Source organism: Papio anubis, chromosome 20, assembly GCF_008728515.1.
Source record: "Papio anubis isolate 15944 chromosome 20, Panubis1.0, whole genome shotgun sequence".
Taxonomy (NCBI): Eukaryota; Metazoa; Chordata; class Mammalia; order Primates; family Cercopithecidae; genus Papio; species Papio anubis.
Genome location: NC_044995.1, coordinates 9,688,665 through 9,711,404, shown reverse-complemented (window position 1 = coordinate 9,711,404; position 22,740 = coordinate 9,688,665). Strand labels below are relative to the sequence as shown.

The 22,740-nt window shown below is 48.0% G+C and overlaps 1 protein-coding gene across 1 annotated transcript in view; it reads right to left on the bottom strand.

The window, feature by feature from the left end:
- Positions 1 to 8,738: 8,738 nt before the first annotated feature.
- Positions 8,739 to 22,740, bottom strand: part of NLRP2 (NLR family pyrin domain containing 2) — a 32,016-nt gene continuing 18,014 nt past the window's right edge. The window contains exons 8-13 of the mRNA XM_021931446.2: positions 21,135 to 21,299; positions 16,981 to 17,151; positions 16,505 to 16,675; positions 12,455 to 12,625; positions 11,706 to 11,873; positions 8,739 to 9,121 (exon numbers count right to left, since the gene is read on the bottom strand). Of these exons, the coding sequence (XP_021787138.2) occupies positions 8,983 to 9,121; positions 11,706 to 11,873; positions 12,455 to 12,625; positions 16,505 to 16,675; positions 16,981 to 17,151; positions 21,135 to 21,299 (985 nt within the window). The 3' untranslated portion in view covers positions 8,739 to 8,982. The remainder of the gene's footprint in view (positions 9,122 to 11,705; positions 11,874 to 12,454; positions 12,626 to 16,504; positions 16,676 to 16,980; positions 17,152 to 21,134; positions 21,300 to 22,740) is intronic.

Here is a 22,740-nt window from a genome sequence, read left to right as displayed (position 1 = left end):
AAGGAAAAGAATGGCCAGGCGCAGTGGCTCAAGCCTGTAATCCCAGCACTTTGGGAGGCCGAGAAGGGGGGATCACGAGGTCAGGAGATCAAGACCATCCTGGCTAACACAGTGAAACCCCATCTCTACTAAAGAATATGGAAAAAAGGCCGGGCGCGGTGGCTCAAGCCTGTAATCCCGGCACTAGTCCCAGCTACTCCGGGGGCTGAGGCAGGAGAATGGCGTAAACCCAGGAGGCGGAGCTTGCAGTGAGCTGAGATCCGGCCACTGCACTCCAGCCTGGGCGGCAGAGCGAGACTCCGTCTCAAAAAAAAAAGGAAAAGAATGACTGGCCACGATGGCTCATGCCTGTAATCCCAGCACTTTGGGAGGTTGAGGTGGGGGTCACTTGGGAAAAGACAGAAGGATGGCAGAAAGAAGCTCCAGGACGACGGCTGTGAATCAGGGCTAGTGAGCACACAGCTTGGGTGAAGGGGGAACGGGAAGGGTGCTCAGAGAAACCTCCAAATGTAAGAATGGGTCAATTATTTGTCTTAACATAGTGGAAAATCATACTGAGATGCTATCAGAAGACAGATGAAAAATAATTACAGAGGTCAAGTAAACTAAGTAGATTTTAAAAAGACAAGTATAGCCTAGGCAGAGTGGCTCACACCTGTAATCCCAGCACTCTGAGAGAATGAGGCAGGATTGCTGGAGCCTAAGAGTTCAAGACCAGCCTGGGCAACATGGTGAAACCTCGTCTCATATACAAAAAATACAAAAAATTAGCTGGGTGTGGTACCACATGCCTACTCTCAGATACTCAGGAGGCTGAGGTTGGGGATCACCTGAGCCCGGGGAGGTTGAGGCTGCAGTGAGTCATGATTGCACCACTGCTCTCAAGCCTGAGACCCTGCCTCAAAAGAAAACAAAAATAAAGAGCAAATATAAACGTTAGGGGAACAACAACAACAAAAATAAAAGAAGCAAGTTATATTACCTGAAAATTCTCAGCTGTGAATATCTGTGGGTATAAAAATGTGATACTGGCCAGGCATGGTGGCTCACGCCTATAATCCCAGTGCTTTGGGAAGCTGAGGCGGGCGGATCACCAGGTCAGAAGATCGAGATCAGCCTGGCCAACATGGAGAAACCCCGTCTCTACTAAAAATACAAAAATTAGCCAGTCGTGGTGGCACACGCCTGTAGTCCCAGGTACTCAGGAGGCCGAGGCAGGAGAATCACTTGAACCCAGGAGGTGGAGGCTGCAGTGAGCTGAGATTGTGCCGCTGCACTCCAGTCTGGGTGACAGAGTAAGACGCTGTCTCAAAAAAAAAAAAAAAAAAAAAAAGTGATACTGAATATTGATGTGCAGACGTAGACATAAACATTGGAAAAGAAAAAACAGTAAGAACAACACTGTAGAAGAACGAAGTCCCTGCCTATTATGATAGGAATCCAGTAAGTGTAAGCTCATTCACATGGTTACACATTTTTAGAAATCTAATATTAACAAGTTCCTAAAGAAAACAGCTAAAAGTGGGTGTCTCTTAGGCGGAGCAATGGAAGAGACGGTTGGTTAGCCATTGCATTTTGTACAAACCCTTTTAGTGCTATTGGAATTTTTTAAGCAGGTGTGTGTATATTTTTGTAACACAATAAATAATAATAGTATACATCTTTTCTTTTAGAAGTATGCTGTTAAACAGAATTAAGAACAGGAAGTCTCAAAATTGTTTCCTTCAGGAGAGAAGATTTACTGATGGGAGAGAGTTCTGAAACACCTGCTTTGCATACTGCTGCCTGAAGGGGTGGCCTACCCCTCCACACCTGTGGGCGTTTCTCGTTAGGTGGCACGAGAGACTTGAGAAAAGAAATGAGACACAGAGACAAAGTATTAAGAAAAAGTGGGCCCAGGGGACGGGCGCTCAGCATACAGAGGACCCACGCCCGCACTGGTCTCTGAGTTCCCTTAGTATTTATTGATAATTATCTTTACCATCGTAAAGAAAAGCAAGTGGCAGGATAATAGGATCATTGTAGGGAGAAAGTCAGCAGTAAGACATATGAATAAAGTTCTCTGTGACATGAATAAGTTTAAGGAAAAGTGCTGTGCCTTGATATGCATATGTAAACATCTCCATAAACCTTTTTAGTGCATAAAGAGCAGCATTGCGCTAGCAAGTCCCCCCTTTCGCCCTAAGGCGGTTTTCTCCTTTCTCAGTAAACAGAACATACAATCGGGTTTTATACCGAGATGTTCCATTGCCCAGGGAAGGGCAGGAGACAGATGCTTTTCTCTATCTCAACGGCCAACAACCGCCAAGAGGCCTTCTTCCCTCTTACACTAGTCCTCCTCAGCACAGACCCTTCACGGGTGTCAGGCTGGGGGACAATCAGGTCTTTCCCTTCCCACGAGGCCATATTTCCGACTATCACATGGGGAGAAACCTTGGACAATACCTAGCTTTCCTAGGCAGAGGTCCCTGCGACCTTTGGCAGTGTGCGTGTCCCTGGGTACTTGAGATTAAGAGAATGGTGATAACTTTTAACCAGCACCTTCAGGCACTTGTTTAACAAAGCACACCCTGCACAGCCCAAAATCCTCTGAACCTTGAGTCACCACAGCACATGTCTCTTGCAAGGACAAGGTTAGGGGTAGGGTCACAGATTAACAGCATCTCAAATACAGAACAAAATGGAGTCCCTTATGTCTACTTCTTTCTATATAGACACAGTAACAGTCTGATCTTTCTTTCTTTTCCCCACAGCTGCTTAGTTAAAAAATCGCATTTTAACTTCAAAATATCCAAACTAATAACACAGTTTTAAAATAACAAATTATTACAAATACTACAAAATAATAAAAATACAAGTAGTGCAGAGTGGAAATGCAAAGCTATGTGTGCTAGAAGGCTAACATTCAATTAGTCATAACAAACAACAACAAAATTAAAGAACAAGATAGTTGTGACTTACCTTGGTCAATCACTTTCCATGGTAATTCAAGCCATTCAATCTAGGACCTCATCTCGGAAAATGAAGGAAAAAAGCAACAGAAAATAGTGCAGAGGTCTCTGGTGTTCAAAGAATAGGCGCTGGAGGGAGATGTGGGTGCCTGAGCTGTGCCCAGTCACTCAAAGGGCACACCTGACGCTACCTGTTCACTTGGGGCTTCGGAGGAGAGGGGAAAGACAAGTTCCTCCCGGCCACTTTCTGTCTCCTGACTTCACTTCTTGCTTACCTTCGACTGCACTTCCTGGATTGACATCACTTCCTGTCTTCTGACTTTGCCTCCTGTATGACCTCACTTCCTGTCTTCTACCTTCACTTCCTGTCTTCTGACTTTACTTCCTATATGACATCATTTCTAGTCTTCTACCTCTACTTGGTGTCTTCCGACTTTCCTTCCTATCTTGACTTCACCTCTTGTTTTTTTTGTTTTTTGTTCTTTTTTTCTTGACAGGGTCTCGCTGTGTCGCCCAGGGTGGAGTGCAGTTGTGTCAGCTTGAAACCACCTTTGCAAAATTATGACTGAGACAGTGAAAGAGATTTAACTTAACTGACTTCATTTTGCTTGTAACCTCCAAGCTGTCCTTTTTCATTCCTGGGTGTAGGCTGAACTTTGGGAGAAACTTAGTTTATGGTTTAAACAAAGACGATAGCCCTTTCCCAAAGCAGACCTCTTTGTTGCCTGGGGACTAGATTGGCTCTGTAGGACTAACATTAGCCACGAGATTAGAAATTATGATTTAGGACATGCAGCTGGAGGCTATAAGATTGTGACCCTCCCTAAACTGCTTCTAAGGTAAGTGCTTGAGATAATTTGCAGAACCTGCACTTGATGGATCAGCTGGCACCACCCATCTCAATAAACTGGCCCATCTTATCTTTTGGCCTCCACTCAGGAACTGACTGAGTTCGAGAAGATAGCTTTGACTCCCATTATTTCATCCCTGACCAATCAGCACTCCTAGCCCACGGGCTTCCCACCCACCAAGTTATCCCTAAAAAAAACTCTTCTCCCTGAATGCTGGGAGACACGGATTTGAGTAATAAAACTCTGGTCTCTGGTAGAGCCAGCTCTGCATGAATTATTTTCTAATGCAACTCCCCTGTCCTGATGAATCAGCTCTGTCTAGGCAGTGGGCAAGGTGAACACCTTGGGTGATTACAATCTTGGCTCACGGCAACCTCCACCTCCTGGGTTCAAGCGATTCTCCTGCCTCAGACTCCCAAGTAGCTGAGATTACAGACGTGCAATACCATGCTCAGCTACATTTTTTTTTCTTTATTTTTTTTGAGATGGAGTCTCATTCTGTCCCCCAGGCTGAAGTGCAATGGCTCACTGCAACCTCCACCTCCGGGGTTTAAGCGATTCTCCTGCCTCAGCCTCCAGAGTAGCTGGGACTACAGGCATGTGTCCCATGCCTGGCTGATTTTTGTATTTTTAGTAGAGACAGGGTTTGATTATGTTGGCCAGGCTGGTCTTGAACTCCTGACCTCATGTGATACACCCGCCTCCACCTCCCGAAGTGCTGGGATTACAGGTGCGATTCACCGTGCCCAGCCCACTCCCTGTCTTCCGACTTTACTTGCACAGAGCACATTTACATGATCTACACTGCTGTGTCTGGGTGAGTAGAGGAACCTTGGAGAAGCCTGGGTCAGGGCTCAGGGAATGAGCAAGAGAGGAAAGGATGTGGTGACCATGGAAGTTGTTTTGGGGCACAGGATGTGATCTGCGATTGGGGATTGTGAGAAGACCCTCACCGAGGTCTTTCTTCCAGAGCTGCGGCTGAGCCAGAGGATCTCGAACAGCAGAGAGTTCTTCCTGTTCTCGTGGAAGAGCTGAGGATTGAGAGAAGCCGGGCGTAGCTCATGGGAGTGACCTTAGCTTTGAGAAGCCTGAAAATGAGACTTGGATGTAGAGTGGTGTGTGTGTGTGTTTTGAGGGGATCAGGCTCTCATGACCTCTGGCTCTTTTTTTTTTGCTCCAGGAACACTTCCCAAGCCCACCATCTGGGCTAACCCAGCCCTCGTGGTTCGCGGGTGCAAACATGGCCATGGAATTGTGGAATGATTTTTTTTGTATCCTTAGCAGAGAACCCAGTGAACTTCATTCTTGATCATCAATGTGATGAGATCCAGAATTCAGTGATGGGCAGAGGCGAGTGGTCACAGGTGAGGTGCAAGGAAACAGGGACAGCAGTACTTGTTCATCTCTGGACATAGATTCAGACACACATGAATGAACCCATGTGCCACAGGTTTCACTGTTTAGTACTTGTAGGTCATGAGGGTAGGCATCTGAGAGCTTGGCTAGATGAAGTACACACGTTGGAGAAAGATGGTTAATTATGAGTGCAAGTTTACATTTTATGGGCCCCTGGGGTATCAATACAGTTCCTAAACGGATGTAGATACATTACTCAATTTCTTCTGTAAAGATGGGGCTAGATTACAATGGTTCTCAACCTAAGAAAATGTTGCATTTCAGTAAATATCTTCTAATGTCCAGAGACATTTTTGATCATCGTGACTGTGAGGATGCTGGTATCTAGTGGGTAGAGGCTAGGGATGCTGCCAAACATACTGTAAATGTAGAGGACCATGTTTCCTAACAAGTAGTGATCTGACCCCAAATGTCAATAGTGTGGAGAATGAGAAACCTTTAGTGTCCTTTTAAAACTCTGTGCCTCTCTTTTGTCAACTTTCCCCCTTCCTCCCAGTGAACCTGAGAATAAAGATGCTCTGGAGGCTGGGCACGGTAGCTTATTTCTGTAATCCCAGCACTTTGGGAGGCTGAGGCAGGTGGATCACTTGAGGTCAGGAGTTCAAGACCAGCCTGGCCAACATGGTGAAACCCCTGTCTACTAAAAATGCAAAAATTTGCCAGGAGTCTGGGGCAGAATTGCTTGAACTTGGGAGGCGGAGGTTGCAGTGAGCCGAGATCACGCCACTGCACTCCAGACCAGGGAATGGAGCGAGACTGTCCAAAAAAAAAGGGGAGGGGGCTCAGGGAATGACCTGTGCTGGGTTGGATAAGGAGACCTTGAAACAGGAAAACTCAGAAGCCCACACAGTATGCAGTGGAACTGGAAAGTGATGGAGTGGTTTAAAGGTAGTATCAGAGAACTTGGATCTAGTCGGTAAAAATAAACCAATGGCCCCTGTTGAAGAAATGAAAGTGTAAGAGTAAGATTAATTTTTTTAGTTTTAAATTTAACTATTAAAACTACTTTTGGCCAGGTGTGGTGGCTCAGACATACAATCCCACCACTTGGAGAGGCCAAGCTGGGCAGATCACCTGAACTCAGTAGTTCAAGACCAGTCTGGGCAACATGGTGAAACCCTGTCTCTACAAAAAATACAAAAATTACCTGGCTGCAGTGGTGCACACCTGTGGTCCCAGCTACATGGGAGGCTGAGATGGGAGAATTGCTTGAAATGGGGAGGTGGAGGCTACAGTGAGCTGAGATCGTGCCATTGCACTCCAGCCTGGGCAACAGAGCAAGATTCTGCCACAAAGAAAAAAAAAAAGAAATGTTGCTGGGTGCGGTGACTTACGCCTGTAATCCCAGCACTTTGGGAGACCAAGGCAGGTGGATCACCTGAGGTTAGGACTTCGAGACCAGCCTGATCAACATGGTAAAACCCTGTCTCTACTAAAAATACAAAATTAGCCAGGTGCGGTGGCGGCACCTGTAATCCCAGCTACTCGGGAGGCCGAGGCAGGAGAATCGCTTGAACCAGGGGAGGTGGAGGTTGTGGTGTGCTAAAATCGTGCCATTGCACTCCAACCTGGACAACAAGAGTGAAACTGTCTCAAAAAAAAAAAAGTTATTTTATTAGTGTTTAATAAAAACTTGTACTGTTATTTTTCCCCCTTACCATCCATTTGTTTGCTCATCCAGTAAACACAGACAGCAATGTTAAAGTTATTGTCTCCCCATGAGAAGCAACTTTGCCAACTTGAGTAGTTCCTTTTGTTTGTGGTTTTACAGTGTAGAGCTTGCACTGTTGCTTTGTTGAACTTGGAATTCTGTATCACAAGGAAATCCTGGAGACTCTATAGAGAAAAACTAGGCATACCATGTTTTTGTTTTTTTTTGAGACAGAGTTGCTGTTGCCCAGGCTAGAGTGCAATAGCGCAGTCTTCAACTCAATGCAACCTCCGCCTTCTGGGTTTAAGCAATTCTCCTGCCTCAGCCTCCCAAGTAGCTGAGATTACAGGCACGTGCCACCACACCTGGCTAATTTTTTGTATTTTTAGTAGAGACGGGGTTTCACCATGTTGGCCAGTCTGGTCTCGAACTCCCGACCTTGTGATCCGCCCACCTCAGCCTCCCAAAGTGCTGCGATTACACATGTAAGCCACCGTGCCTGGCAATAGAAAAGATTCTATTTTAAGTTGGAATTTTTAAAAAGCAAATCAGAGCAATGACATGGTCGTATATGAGCTACACTGAAGCACCTAAAATATTGTATGTTGGTAGGAGAAATCCTCTGGCAAGTAACAGTCAACAGGCAGTGATCCATGCAGGTCAAGAAATAACAAGGCAGGCTGGGCACAGTGGCTCACACTTGTAATCCCAGCACTTTGGGAGGCTGAGGCAGGAATATTACTTGAGCCTGGGAGTTTGAGACCAGCCTGGGCAACATAGTGAGACCCTGTCTTCAAAAAAAAAAAAACCCCAAGAACTGGCCTGGTTTGGTGGCGTGCATCTGTAGTCACAGCTACTGAGGAGGTTGAGGCTGGAGCATCACTTGAACCTGCGAGCTTGAGGCTGCAGTGAGCTATCGTGCTGTTGTACTCCAACCTGGGCAACAGAGCAACACTCACTCTTGAGGGGGAGAAGAAAAAAAAAAGGGCCGGGTACAGTGGCTCATGCCTATAATCCCAGCACTCTGGGAGTTTAGGTGGGCGGATCACTTGAGGTCAGGAGTTTGAGACCAGCCTGGTCAACATGGTGAAACCTCATCTGTACTAAGAATATAAAAAAAAAAATTAGCTGGGTGTGGTGGGGAATGCCTGTAATCCCAGCTACTCGGGAGGCTGAGACAGAATCACTTGAACCTGGGAGGTTGTAGTGAGCTGAGATCGTGCCACTGCACTCCAGCATGGGCAACAGAGTGAAATTCAAATCTTAAAAAAAAAAAAAAAAAAAAAAGGAAATACCAGGAAGGCAAGGCAAAGATTGACAAGGCAATAGAAATCAATGCAATTAAACACCGTCAACTTCCCCCACCCCCCAGGTTCTCCCCAGTAAGATATCTTTTTGTTGTTTTGTTCTGAGACAGTCTGGCTCTGTCTCCCAGGCTGGAGTGCAGTGGCCGGATCACGGCTCACTGCAAGCTCCACCTCCCGGGTTTACACCATTCTCCTGCCTCAGCCTCCCGAGTAGCTGGGACTACAGGTGCCCGCCACCTTGCCCGGCTAGTTTTTTGTATTTTTTAGTAGAGACGGGGCTTCACCAGGTTAGCCAGGATGGTCTCGTCTCCCGACCTTGTGATCCGCCCACCTCGGCCTCCCAAAGTGCTGGGATTACAGGCTTGAACCACCGTGCCCGGTCTATTTTTTGTATTTTTTTTAGTAGAGACAGGGTTTCACCGTGTTAGCCAGGATGGTCTCGATCTCCTGACCTCGTGATCCACCCACCTCGGCCTCCCAAAGCGCTGGGATTACAGGCGTGAGCCACTGCGCCCGGCCAAGATATCTTTTCTCTAACGTGTCAAAGTCCATTATTAACAGCTTCATTTGTGAATGCTCTCACCTTTATTTCTCTCAATGTACCCGTGATACAGATATTTCATATGTAACAAAGTTAAGGACGTGTGCACGTGTAAAACAGAGGTAGAACCATGGCTGAAACATCTAGCTTAGCAGTGAACTCATTATCCCTGAGGAGTGGGGGCGGGGGAGAAGAGGAGTCACAGGCAGTTCACCAACACCTGGAAAATCAACGACTTCATGGAGAATGAACGACTCGGGGGGATTCAGATCATGAAGTCATGAGCAGAAGGTCTTTTTTTCCGGGGATCATGTTTCTCAGTATCAATAATCAGTTGTGGGTTGTTTTCTTCTATTTCTTCCAGCAGCTTATGGAGTTCATCATTAAAGTCATCTATTTTCAACCTGGGGTACAATGAGGGAGGAAAAGGTTACTTTGTGTATCAAGAAGATTTTTCAAATTCCCAAGTACCTGAAAATTCTGTTGAGGTCACCTTTCCTGATTATTCTAGGTGGCAAAGGAGTGTTCCATATTGATTTTCTTTTTTTCTTTGAGACAGTCTGTTGCCCAGGATAGAGTGCAGTGGCACCATCTCAGCTCACTGCAACCTGTGCCTCTAGGGTTCAAGCCATCCTATCCTCTGCCTCCTGAGTAGCTGGGACTACAGGCGCCTGCCACCATGCTCAGCTAATCTTGTATTTTTAATAGAGTTGGGGTTTTACCACGTTGCCTAGACCGCACCTGGCCTGATTGCTTATTTATTTTTAAATATAAAATGAGGCCAGATGTGGTGGGTCATGCCTATAATGCCAGCACTTTGAAAGAGTGAGGGGGGCAGATCACTTGAGGTCAGGAGTTTGAGACCAGCCTAGGCAAGATGGTGAAAGATCCATCTCTACTAAAAATATAAAAGTTAGCTGGGTGTGATGGTGCATGCCTATAGTCCCAGCTACTCAGGAGGCTGAAACAGAAGAATCACTTGAACCTGGGAGGTGGATGTTACAGTGAGCCGAGATCGGGCCACTGCACTCCAGCCTGAGCAACAGAGTGAGATTTTTGTCTCAAAACTAAATAATAAAATGCAAAATTAAAGACTTTCATTTCTCTTTTTAATCCTTTTTTTTTTTTTTTTTTTTTTGAGACGGAGTCTCTGTCGCCCGGGCTGGAGTGCAGTGGCACCATCTCGGCTCACTGCAAGCTCAGCCTCCTGGGTTCATGCCATTCTCCTGCCTCAGCCTCCCGTGTAGCTGGGACTACAGGCGCCCGCCACCTCGCCCGGCTAGTTTTTTGTATTTTTTTTTAGTAGAGACGGGGTTTCACCGTGTTAGCCAGGATGGTCTCGATCTCCTGACCTCGTGATCCACCCGTCTCGGCCTCCCAAAGTGCTGGGATTACAGGCTTGAGCCACCGCGCCCGGCCTTAATCCTTTTTTTCATTCCTCTTATTCTCAACCATGTTGATCTGATAGAGAAAAACATAACATCAGGTTAACCTTGTAATGGTATCAAGCCACTGTGTATTTTTAGATTCTTGTTTATCATGCACAGAAAATGCAATTGCTGAGTGTGGCTGGGCTATAGCTCTAATACCTGCCTACCTGCTCCATCACCCACTTTGGCAACTTCTACTCAGTGGACCCAAGAGTACCAGGTTAAACAGAGGAGATGCAGGCCAGGCGTGGTGGCTCATGCCTGTAATCCCAGCACTTTGGGAGGCTGAGGCAGGCGGGTCACCTGCAGTCGGGAGTTCGAGACCAGCCTGACCAACAGGGAGCAACCCCGTCTCTACTAAAAATACAAAATGAGCCAGACGTGGTACACATGCCTGTAGTCCCAGCTACTTGGGAGGCTGAGGGAGGAGAACTGCTTGAACCCGGGAGGCGGAGGTTGCAGTGAGCTGAGATAGCACCATTGCACTCCAGGCTGGGCAACAAGAGCAAAACTCCGTCTCCAAAAAATAAACTCAAAGCTGAAAAAGCCCTTAACGTCCATATGTCTTTTGACTTGCAAAGTATCTTAAGCTCAGTTTCATGTTAAGTAAATAAGTAATCTATGTTTCTTCTACATAAAGATTATTTTAAGCCAGCAGTAGACTATATTGCTTGTGAGAATTTCTGGAAGTTCCCACACTTCTAGGAAGGGGCTCTTGGTTCTTGCCATGGTATTGAAATACAACTCAGGCTGGGTGCGGTGGCTCATGCCTGTAATCCTAGCACTTTGGGATGCTGAGGTGGGTGAACCACCAAGGTCAGGAGTTCAAGACCACCCTGGCCAACACGGCAAAACCTGTCTCTACTAAAGATACAAAAATTAGCTATGTGTGGTGGTGTATGCCTGTAATCCCAGCTACATGGGAGGCTGAGGCATGAGAATAGCCTGAACCTGGGAGGCGGAGGTTGCAGTTAGCTGAGATACTACTACACCACCATACCCCAGCCTGGGCAACAGAGCGAGACTCCATCTCAGAAAACAAAACAAAACAAAACCCAAAACCCCAACAAAACCCAACAAACAAAACACAATCCAATGACAACTGGCTCTCGTGAGCAGGTAGACAAGCAGCCATGGCTGGGTGCAATGGTTCATGTTTACAAACCTGGCTACTCAGGAACTGAGGTAGGAGGATTGCTTGAGCCCAGGAACTGGGGTGAGCCATCACTGTGCTGCTGGACTCCAGCCTGGGGAACAGAGTGAGTTCTTGCCTCCAAGGAAAAAAAGGGCTGGGTGCAGCGGTTCACGCCTGTAATCCCAGCACTTTGGGAGACCGAGGCGGGCGGATCACCTGAGGTCAGGAGTTCAAGACCAGCCTGGCCAACATGGTGAAAGCCCATCTCTACTAAAAATACAGAATTAGCTGGGTGTGGTGGCGGGAACCTGTAATTCCAGCTACCGGATCAGGATCAGTCTCCTACAGCAGGTCCACGTCATTATGTTTCCCCTAAACCTACCACCCCGGAGGAAGCCTGACGGGGAAGTAAATGGATCATACCGGAGTGTCTGGAGGGTGCCAGGACGTGTCAAGGTTTTAAACAGCATCTTCACTCCACTAGACCCCAAGGGATTCTGGCCCAGGTCCAGAGTGATGAGGCTCTGGTTGCAGCTGAGGGCAGAGCAGAGGTCTTCACAACTGAAGGGAGGGATGGAACATCCCCACAACCTGAGGAAACACAGAAATGAGCACGTTGATTCAGCTGGTGCTGATCGATGCCCTCCCATAAGCCAAGCACAGCCTCGGGGCTTGGGGACCTGCATGACCAACACAAGTCTTAGGCCGGGCGCGGTGGCTCATGCCTGTAATCCCAGCACTTTGGGAGGCCCAGGTGGGCGGATCACGAGGTCAGGAGATCGAGACCATCCTAGCTAACCTGGTGAAACCCCGTCTCTACTAAAAAATGTAAAAAACTAGCTGGGCAACGTGGCGGGCGCCCGTAGTCCCAGCTACTCGGGAGGCTGAGGCAGGAGAATGGCATGAACCCGGGAGGCGGAGCTTGCAGTGAGCCGAGATCCGGCCACTGCACTCCAGCCTGGGCGACAAAGACTCTGTCTCAAAAAAAAAAAAAGAGAGACTTAGACATAGACTAGAACTATTCCTTTAACTATCTTAGTGAAAGCTCGGTTGACTCTATCCAAGTCCTCTCAATTACATAACTTGGGAAGTCAGTTTCACTGATTGCTTTACATTAGCCACAGATTCAATAAGGTCTAAGTAGAGGAAGTTGAACTTATAAGTTAACTCACCACAGACATCTCAAGTTGCACAGTGGTTTGCTCAAAGCCTCGCATAGGACCTTCACTCCGGTAACTCCTATGTGATTCAGTCCAAGATCCAAACACGACAGGCTTGATTTTTCTTGGAGGAGCTTTGCGAGACTGCAGCAGCCATCGCTCGTGATGTCGCAGTTCCACAGCCTAGAAATCAACCACAGGAAGAAAGCAAGCCCGAACCTGTGAGTTCTCACTGGTGTGAGGCACCTTCGACTCTGAGCCGTGGGTTTTAGACACGCTTAGAGACAATGGTGACCTGGAAATGGAATCATGGGGTGGCGTGGTGGACAGAAGAATGGCCTCCCCAAGATGTCCAAGTCCCAACTCCTGGCACCTGTGAGCAAAAGGGACCTCGCATCTTAGATGTGACTGAGCTTCTTAAGATGCTTTATATCCTGGTTTATTTGGGTAGGTCCAGAAATCACAGGGATCCTTGTAAGAGGGAGCTGAGAGTCAAAGCCAGCAGGAGGTGGCGTGATAAGGGAGCCAGAGCAATGTTTGAAGATGCTCTGCTGAAGCTGGAGGAAGGGCCACAAGCCAAGGAATGCAGGTGGCCAACAGAAGCTGGAGAAGTAAAAAGGATCCTCAGCAGGCACGGTGGCTCACTTCAACCTCCGCTTCCTGAGTTCACGCGATTCTCATGCCCCAGTCTTCCGAATATCTGGGATTACAGGCACACGCACACGTGTTTTGTGTGTGTGTGTGTGTGTACCACCACACCCAGCTAAGTTCTGTATTTTTAGTAGAGACAGGGTTTCACCACGTTGGCCAGGCTGGTCTCGAACTCCCGGCCTCAGATGATCTGCCCATCCTGGCCTCCCTAATGTGCTGGGATTACAATTCTATTTCCTAAATTCAGTTGCTAGAGAGGTAGTGTCTTACAGGCAAAAGACGCCAGCTCAGACTCCAACGTATCTGGTAGTAGGATCTGAGATACCAACCAACACAGCTTATCAGACAGATTTCACCTTAAGTTCTGTTTTCTTTCTTCTGTCTCAAGAGTTCTAACCTTAACTATAATTTGAACTAATGCCCACATATCTTTGGGTCCCAAGCAAAGCATACCACTAGCTGAGGGACACAGGACCTGGAAGGGCCATAGAAATAGAGGGCAGATTGGAGCCCATGACAACAGAGGAGTGAAAACATATCCCCAAATCTTAAAGGTCTGTGAATGTACAGAAACTTTTTTCTTTGAGACAGTCTCGCTCTGACGCCCGGGTTGGAGTACAGGAGCACAGTCTTGGCTCACTGCAACCTCCGCCTCCTGGGTTCAAGCAATTCTCTGCCTCACCCTCCCAAGCAGCTGGGATTACAGACATCCGACATCACGCCTGGCTAATTTTGTATTTTTAGTAAAGATGGGGTTTCACGTATTAGCCAGGCTGGTCTTGAACTCCTGACCTCATGATCCACCTGCTTCAGCCTCCCAAAGTGCTGGGATTACAGGCGTGAGCCACCGTACCTAGTCTTCTAGAAACTTCCATGACTGTGTGATGGAGGAAAACCCACATAAGACTAAAGAGAAGTTGACAACTTAGCAAAATAGGGGCATGGATCAAAAAGTTGAATTGAGGGGACCGGCACGATGGCTCACGCCTGTAATCCCAGCACTGTGGGAGGCTGAGGTGGGCGGATCACCTGAGGTCAGCAGTTCGAGACCAGCCTGACCAACGTGGTGAAACTTCGTCTCTACTAAAAACACAGAAGTTAGCTAGGCGTGGTGGTGTGCACCTTAATCCCTGGGAGGCTGAGGCAGGAGAATCGCTTGAACTCAGGAGGCGGAGGTTGCAGTGAGCTGAGATGGCACCACTGCACTCTAGCCTGGACGACTGAGCAAGACTATCTCCAAAAAAACCCAAAAACCAACAAAAAGGCCGGGCACGGCAGCTCACACCTGTAATCACAGCACTTGGGGAGGCCGAGGCGGGTGGATCACGAGGTCAGGAGATCGAGACCATCCTGGCTAACACAGTGAAACCCCGTCTCTACTAAAAATCCAAAAAATTAGCCGGGCATGCTGGCAGGTGCCTGTAGTCCCAGCTACTCGGGAGGCTGAGGCAGGAGAATGGCGGGAACCCGGGAGGCAGAGCTTGCAGTGAGCCGAGATCCAGCCACTGCACTCCAGCCTGGGAGACAGCGAGAGTCCGTCTCAAAAAAAAACAAAAACAAAAACAAAAAAAACCACACACATGCATACACAAAACCAAGAAAACTAGACATTAATTTGAAGATGGCAAGTGAGTGACATCTCACTGCCTGTGGGACTTCGGTTTTAGTGTTTCAGGGCCTAAATATAGTGGGTGTAGGAAGAATCCCTTCTACCCATCTCCAGCCACAAACTGAGTATGTCATTAAAGTGGTAGTTTTCAGATGCCAGGTGCATATCCTAGATTAAAGCTACTTTATAGGAAGATGACAGTTCCCAACTGTTGGAGGTGATGTTAGAAACAAAGAATACCAGAGATGTATGGCCAGGCGCGGTGGCTCATTCCTGTAATCCCAGCACTTTGGAAGACTGAGGTGGGCAGATCACGAGGTCAAGAGTTCGAGACCAGCCTGGCCAACGTGGTGAAACCCATCTCTACTAAAAATACAAAAATTATCCAGACGTGGTGGTGGGCGCCTGTAGTCCCAGCTACTCAGGAGGCTGAGGCAGAAGAATCGCTTGAAGCCGGAAGTTGCAATGAGCCAAGATCACGCCATTGTACTCCAGCCTGGGCAACAGAGCAAGACTCCATCTTAAAAAAGAAAAAAAAAAAAATACCAGAGATGTTAACACAAAATCGAATCTCTGAACGGAAACCATCAGTGCAGACAGTTTTATTTTTTATTTTTTGAGACAATCTTGTTCTGTTGCCCAGGCTGGCACGATCTTGGCTCCCTGCAAGCTCTGCCTCCTGGCTTCAAGTGATTCTCCTGCTTCAGCCTCCCAAGTAGCTGGGATTACAGGACCACACCACACGCCTGGCTAATTTTTGTATTTTTAGTAGAGACAGGGTTTCACCACGTTGGTCGGGCTGGTCTCAAGCTCCTGACCTCAGGTGATCTGCCCACCTCGGCCTCCCAAAGTGCTGAGACTACAGGTGTGAGCCACCGCGCCAGAACTCAATTCCTTTCTAAAGACGTGTCCTATAATTTTTCTTGGAGAGAGTGTCTTGTTCTATTGCCCAGACTGTACAGAAGTGGTGCAATCTCAGCTCACTGCAACCTCCACCTCCCAGGTTCAAGTGATTCTCCTGCCTTAGCCTCCTGAGTAACTGGGATTACAGGCATATCCCACCATCCCCAGCTAATTTTTGTATTTTTAGTAGAGAGACGATGTTTCACCATATTGGCCAGGCTGGTCTTGAACTCCTGGCCTCAAGGGATCTTCCTGCCTCGGCCTCCCAAGGTGCTGGGATTACAGGCGTGAGCCACTGTGCCAGGCCACCTGTCCTGTGATTTAAGTATTAACAGGAAGATCATATTGAGCATGTAGCTTCCAATAGCTTCCACTGGGAGTCTGAGCCTACGATGGCCCAGAAGACTACCTGATTTGCAAATCATTAAATAAATGAATTCCATTTACAACCAAACTGCATGCAATTTATGTTACACAATTAGAGGTCTAAGAACACAGATTAAGAGAAAACACAGCATGGGGCGAGATGGCTCACGCCTGTAATCCTAGCACTTTGGGAGGCCAAGGCAGGCAGACCTCTTGCGCTCGGGAGTTTGAGACCAGCCTAGGCAACAGAGCGAGACCCCATCTCTAAAAAACATGCATAAAGAGGAGAAAAAAAAAAAAACCCCTGAAAACCAGCTACGTTCTCCAAATCCCTATAGGATATTACTACTACTACTACTACTACTTATACTTTTTTTCCTATCACCATCTCCCCAGATCTCACCAGTTGTAACCATTAGCATCATGCTTGGGGCATTTAGAGGAATTAAGTGTTCTCATAACCACCCTACTAGAACCTGGAGGTGGGGGACTATGTACACACACACACACTCAGGCAGCCAGCACAGACTTACACCAAGGCCTGCAGTTTACACTCGGGGTAGCTCAGGCCCTCACACAGAAACTTCACCCCTGTATCCTTGAGGGAGTTCTTGGCCAAGCACAGGTGTGTCAGCTCCCGGCTGACCACCAAAACAGCAGCAAGGTCCTTGCAATTGGCTTCTGTCAGGTGACAGTTTTCCAACCTGCAAAAGAATCACAAATGGCAACACGGTTGACATTTCCAACTTCAACCTTCTCGGCTATCTCCAAATGCCAGCATCCGAAAGCCCCTTCTTGTGAACGCCCCACCCTCTGTCACACGCTGGTGATCCTATGAAGGAACAGGCATGAGAGAACAAGATTCACAAGCCATCGGCCTGGATCTAAACATGGGAGCAGGTGTTCACATCAGCGAGAGGTTCCAAACAGCCAAGTCAGGCGTGACCACGCCCCGTCTATGGCCCCAGATCGAAACCACAGCTGCTCTGGAAGAAAAGGAGAGACTTACGACAACCTCTGCAGGAAGCACTTTGGGTGTCTCAAAGTTGTGTACAGCAACTTGGCACCCTCATCCAGGAGCTCATTGTCGGAGAGGTTTACGCACATCAGGGACCGGTTGGCTTCAAGGGCCAAGGAGAGATCAGCCCACTGCTGAGTGGTAGCAGAACAAGACACCAGCCTGTGGGAGAAATGGGAACAAGTTTTTTTTGTTGTGTTTTTTTTGAGACGGAGTCTCAGTCTTGTTGCCCAGGCTGGAGTGTAATGGCACAGTCTCGGCTCACAGCAACCTCCGCCACCTGGGTTCAAGTGATTCTCCTGCCTCAGACTCCCGAGTAGCTGGGATTGCAGGCATGCACCACCACGCCCGGCTGATTTTGTATTTTTAGTAGAGACGGGGTTTCTCCACGTTGGTCAGGCTGGTCTCGAACTCCTGATCTCAGGCGATCCACCTGCCTTGGTCTCCCAACGTGCTGGGATTACAGGCGTGAGCCAGCGTGCCCAGCGGAATACGTTATTCTTGAGCATCTAACCACGGAATCGTCTTTGATTTATATCTCACTGGTTATGTTACACCCCGACTTGAATTATCCGGAGCAGTGATTGTCAAAGGATGGTCCCCAGACCAGTGGCATCAGCATTGTCCAGGAATTAGCTGGAAATACATGAACCTCAGTCAACCTGACTCAAATGTTGGATGCAGAGTCCACTAACCTATGTTTCATTGTTTGTTTTTTTGAAAGGGAATTATGCTGTGTCACCCAGGCTGGAGTGTAGTGGCATAATCTCAGCTCACAGCAACCACTGCCTCCTGGATTCAAGCAATTATCCTGTCTCAGCCTCCCGAGTAGCTGGGATTACAGGCGCGCGCCATCTTGCCTGGCTAATTTTTGTATTTTTAGTAGAGACGGGTTTTCACCATGTTGGCCAGCCTGGTCTCAAACTCCTAACTTTGGCCAGGGCGATGGCGCACACCTGTAATCCCAACACTTTGGGAGGCCGAGGCGGGCAGATCACGAGGTCAGCAGTTCGAGAAACCCCAGCTCTACTAAACATACGAAAATTAGCGCCGGGCGCGGTGGCTCACGTCTGTAATCCCAGCACTTTGGGAGGCCGAGGCGGGTGGATCATTAGGTCAGGAGTTCGAGACCATCCTGGCTAACATGGTGAAACCCCGTCTCTACTAAAATTACAAAAAATTAGCCGGGCGTGGTGGCATGCGCCTGTAGTCCCAGCTACTTGGGAAGCTGAGGCAGGAGAATGGCATGAACCCGGGAGGCGGAGCAGAGCTTGCAGTGAGCCGAGATTGTGCCACTGCACTCCAGCCTGGGCGACAGAGCGAGACTCCGTCTCAAAAAAAAAAAAAAAAAAAAAAGAAAAAGAAAATTAGCTGGGCGTGGTGGCGCATGCCTGTAGTCCCAGCTACTCAGGAGGCTGAGGCAAGAGAATTGAACCCAGGAGGTGGAGGTTGCAGTGAGCCAAGATCACTCCACTGCACTCCAGCCTGGGCGACAGAGCAAGACTCCATCTCAAAACAAACAAAAACTCCTGACTTCAAGTGATACACCAGCCTAGGCCTCCCAAAGTACTGGGATTACAGGTATGAGGCACCATGCCCAGTCCACTAACCTACGTTTCAAGGTGTTCTGCGTTCATCCGGAAAATGTGTTAGAATAAATTCGTAAGAAATGAGTGGCTGGGCATGGTGGCTCATGCCTGTGATCCCAGTACTTTGGCAGGCCAAGGCAGGTAGATCATGAGGCGAGGAGTTTAAGACCAGCCAGGACAACATGATGAAATCCCGTTTCTCCTAAAACTACAAGAATTAGCTGGGCAGGGTGGCACGTGGCTGTAATCCCAGCATTTTGGAAGGCAGGTGGATCACTTGAGGTCAGGAGTTCGAGACCAGCCTGGCCAACATGGTGAAACCCCGTCTCTACTAAAGACATAAAAAATTAGCTGGGCGTGGGGGATTCCCAAGGTCAAGAGTTTGAGACTACCCTGGCCACCAGCATGGTGTAACCCTGTCTATACTAGAAATATAAAAATACAGCTGGGTGCCTGTAATCCCAGTTACTCAGGAAGTTGAGGCAGGAGAATCACTTGAACCTGGGAGGCCGAGGCTGCAGTGAACCAAGATTGTGGCACTGCACTCCAGCCTGGGAGACAGAGCAAGACTACCTCCAGAAAAAAAAGAAATAGATTAGTGACCCACATCTTTAATTTACTCGATGTTCCCCATCACCCTGTACCCCATTATTCTCATGTAACAAAGAAAAGAGGGTAATTGTAGTGGTTAGTGACGACAGCAGCCACTATTGAATACATGGGCTTGGATCTGGTTTCATTTCAACCTTCAAATACCTGTGAGATGTACAGTATCCCATTCAACTGACAAGAAGATCCCATTAAGCAGCCTAGGATCGTTATCAGTAGAGCCAGAGCAATTTTTTTTACCCTGGAGATGGAGTTTTGCTCTGTTGCCCAGGCTGGAGTACAATGGCGTGATCTTGGCTCACTGCAACCTCTGCCTCCTGGGTTCAAGCAATTCTCCAGCCTCAGCCCCGAGTAGCTGGGATTACAGGTGCCTGCCACCATGCCCGGCTAATATTTTTGTATTTTTAGTAGAGATGGGGTTTCACCATGTTGGCCAGACCGGTCTTGAACTCCTGACCTCAAGTGATCCACCCACCTTGGCCTCCTGAAGTGCTGGGATTATAGGCATGAGCCACCGCACCCGGCCAAGATTTTTTTTTGTTTTTTGAGATAGTCTCGCACTGTTGACCAGGCTGGAGTGCAGTGGTGTGATCTCAGCTCACTGCAACCTCCGCCTCTCAGGTTTAAATGATTCTCCTGCCTCCGCCTCCTGAGTAACTGGGACTACAGGCGTGTGCCAACACGCCCCGCTAATTTTTGTATTATTAGTAGAGACGGGGTTTCACCATGTTAACCAGGCTGGTTTCTAACTCCTGACTTCAAGTGATTCACTGCCTCAGCCTCCCCAAGTGCTGGCATCACAGGCGTGACCTACTGTGTTTGGCCCAGGGGAACAATTTGAGGCCAGTGACCACCTACTATGCCAGTGTGGCCAAGTGAGGCTCCATGGAACCCCATGACACATGATGGTTCCCATCACCTGGGCAGCCACGTGGAGAGCTTCCCAAGGGGAGAGCTCTCAAACCAGAGGACTAACAGAAAAGGGGCAACTCGATGTTCCTGAAGGGATCTTGCTTGAAAAATGTCAATAGCTGGTATTCTGAATCATCATACAGGAGAAGCATGAACCATGGTGAATGATCTCTGACAGAAGCTAAAGATTCTGGGCCGGGCACAGTGGCTCACGCCCCACTTTGGGAGGCCGAGGAGGATGGATCACCTGGGGTCATGAGTTCGAGACCAGCTTGGCCAATGTGATAAAACCCTATTTCTACTAAGAATACAAAAATTAACCAGGTATGGTGGCGCGTGCTTGTAATCCCAGCTACTCAGGAGGCTGAGGCAGGAGAATCACTTGAACCCAGGAGGTAGAGGTTGCAATGAGCTGAGATCATACCATTGCACTCCAGCCTGGGAGACAGAGCAAGACTCCATCTCAAAAAAAAAAAAAAAAAAAAAAAAGGGAACATAAGGATTCTGGCTGGGCACGGTGGCTCACGCCTATAATGCCAGCACTTTGGGAGCCTGAGAGGGGGCAGTCACCTGAGGTCATGAGTTCAATACCAGCCTGGCAAATGTGCCGAAACAGTCTCTACTAAAAGCACAGAAGTTAGCCGGGCGTGGTGGGTGCCTGTAATCCCAGCTACTTGGGAGGCTGAGGCAGAATTACTTGAACCCGAGGGGCAGAGGTTGCAGTGAGTAAAGATTGTGCCATCGTACTTCGGCCTGGGCAACAGGGCAAGACTTCATCTAAAAAAAAAAAAAAAAGATAAAGACTCTGGGAATTTCCTCGGATTCGGATTCAGGGTCCTCACGTATGGTTGTCCAGGTTGTTTACTGCTCAAGGCAAGTAGAAACTCGAGTTCAGCCCATGCTGTCTCCTGGGTCATCTGCCTTTAGTACTGTTTCTAGTCAGAATAACGGACTTTTCCCATTCACACAAAATTGCCACATGAGCTTGTGGCGGCTGTTTGTATGGCGAAGGATTTTGACGATGAAGAGATATACCCGAAATATCGCAGGTTACATTCTGGGTGTCTCAAGACCTCACACAAGGCGGGAAGCACATCCTTCTGGTCAGTGCCTTGCAGGGTCAGATGCGTTACAGTCTTGTGACCTCGAAGAGCTAGGCAGAGGTTCCGATGAGCATCAGCTGGGAAAACGTTTTTGAACCTAGGGAAAACAAAAGTGAAATCTTGAGTGTCTATACCTGCGGGGAAAAGAAAGAGATCAGCCTGTTTCTGTGTCTATATAGAAAGAAGTAGACATGAGAGACTCCATTTTGTTCTGTATTTGAGATGCTGTTAATCTATGACCCTACCCCCAACCTTGTCCTTGCAAGAGACATGTGCTGTGGTGACTCAACGTTTAATGGATTTTGGGCTGTGCAGGATGTGTCTTTGTTAAACATGTGCCTGAAGGCAGCTTGCTGGTTAAAGGTCATCACCATTCTCTTAATTTCAACTACCCAGGGACACGTACACCACCTGGGACCTCTGCCTAGGAAAGCTAGGTATTGTCCAAGGTTTCTCCCCATGTGATAGGCTGAAACAATGCTGCTAAAAGGTTTATGGAGATATTTGCATATGCATCTCAAGGCACAGCATTTTCCTTTAAACTTATTCATGTCACAGAGATTTTTGTTCCTATGTCTTACTGCTGATTTCCTCCCTACAATGATCCTATTGTCCAGCCACTCCCTTATCTTTAAGATGGTAAAGATAATTATCAATAAATACTAAGGGAACTCAGAGACCGGTGCCGGCGTGGGTCCTCTAAGCTGAGCGCCAGTCCCCTGGGCCCACTTTTTCTTTCTCTATACTTTGCCTCTGTGTCTCATTTCTTTTCTCAAGTCTCTCGTTCCACCTAACGAGAAACGCCCACAGGTGTGGAGGGGCAGGCCACCCCTTCATATACCTATGTTGTACTTAAATAGAAACTAGGGGCTCAATATATTTAGACTATTTTTTCCATGTTTAATTTTTTTATTTTAAATCTTTATATAGATTGTTTTTTTTTTTGAGATGGAGTCTCACTCTGTCGCGCAGGTTGGAGCACAGCGGCGCGATCTCAGCTCACTGCATGCAAACTCCACCTCCCGGACTCAAGCGACTCTTACCTCAGCCTCCGAAGTAGCTGCTATTACAGGCGCCCGCCACCACGCCCGGATAATATTTGTATTTTTAGTAGAGGCGGGGTTTTGCCATCTTGGCTAGGCTGGTCTGGAACTCCTGACCCAAGTGATCTGTCTGCCTCGGCCTCCCAAAGTGTTGGAATTACAGGTGTGAGCCACCGTGCCCGGCCCCTAAAAATTACTTTCTACGATTATCCCACGAGACAAATTTAAGGACAGGACTCTCAATTCTCTGTGTCTTGAGCACTTAAGAGTCTACGGGCCGGGTGCGGTGGCTCACGCCTGTAATCCCAGCACTTTGGGAGGCCGAGACGGGCGGATCACGAGGTCAGGAGATCGAGATCATCCTGGCGAACACGGTGAAACCCCGTCTCTACTAAAAACACAAAAAATTAGCCGGGCATGGTGGTGGGCGCCTGTAGTCCCAGCTACTTGGGAGGCTGAACCAGGAGAATGGCATGAACCCGGGAGGTGGAACTT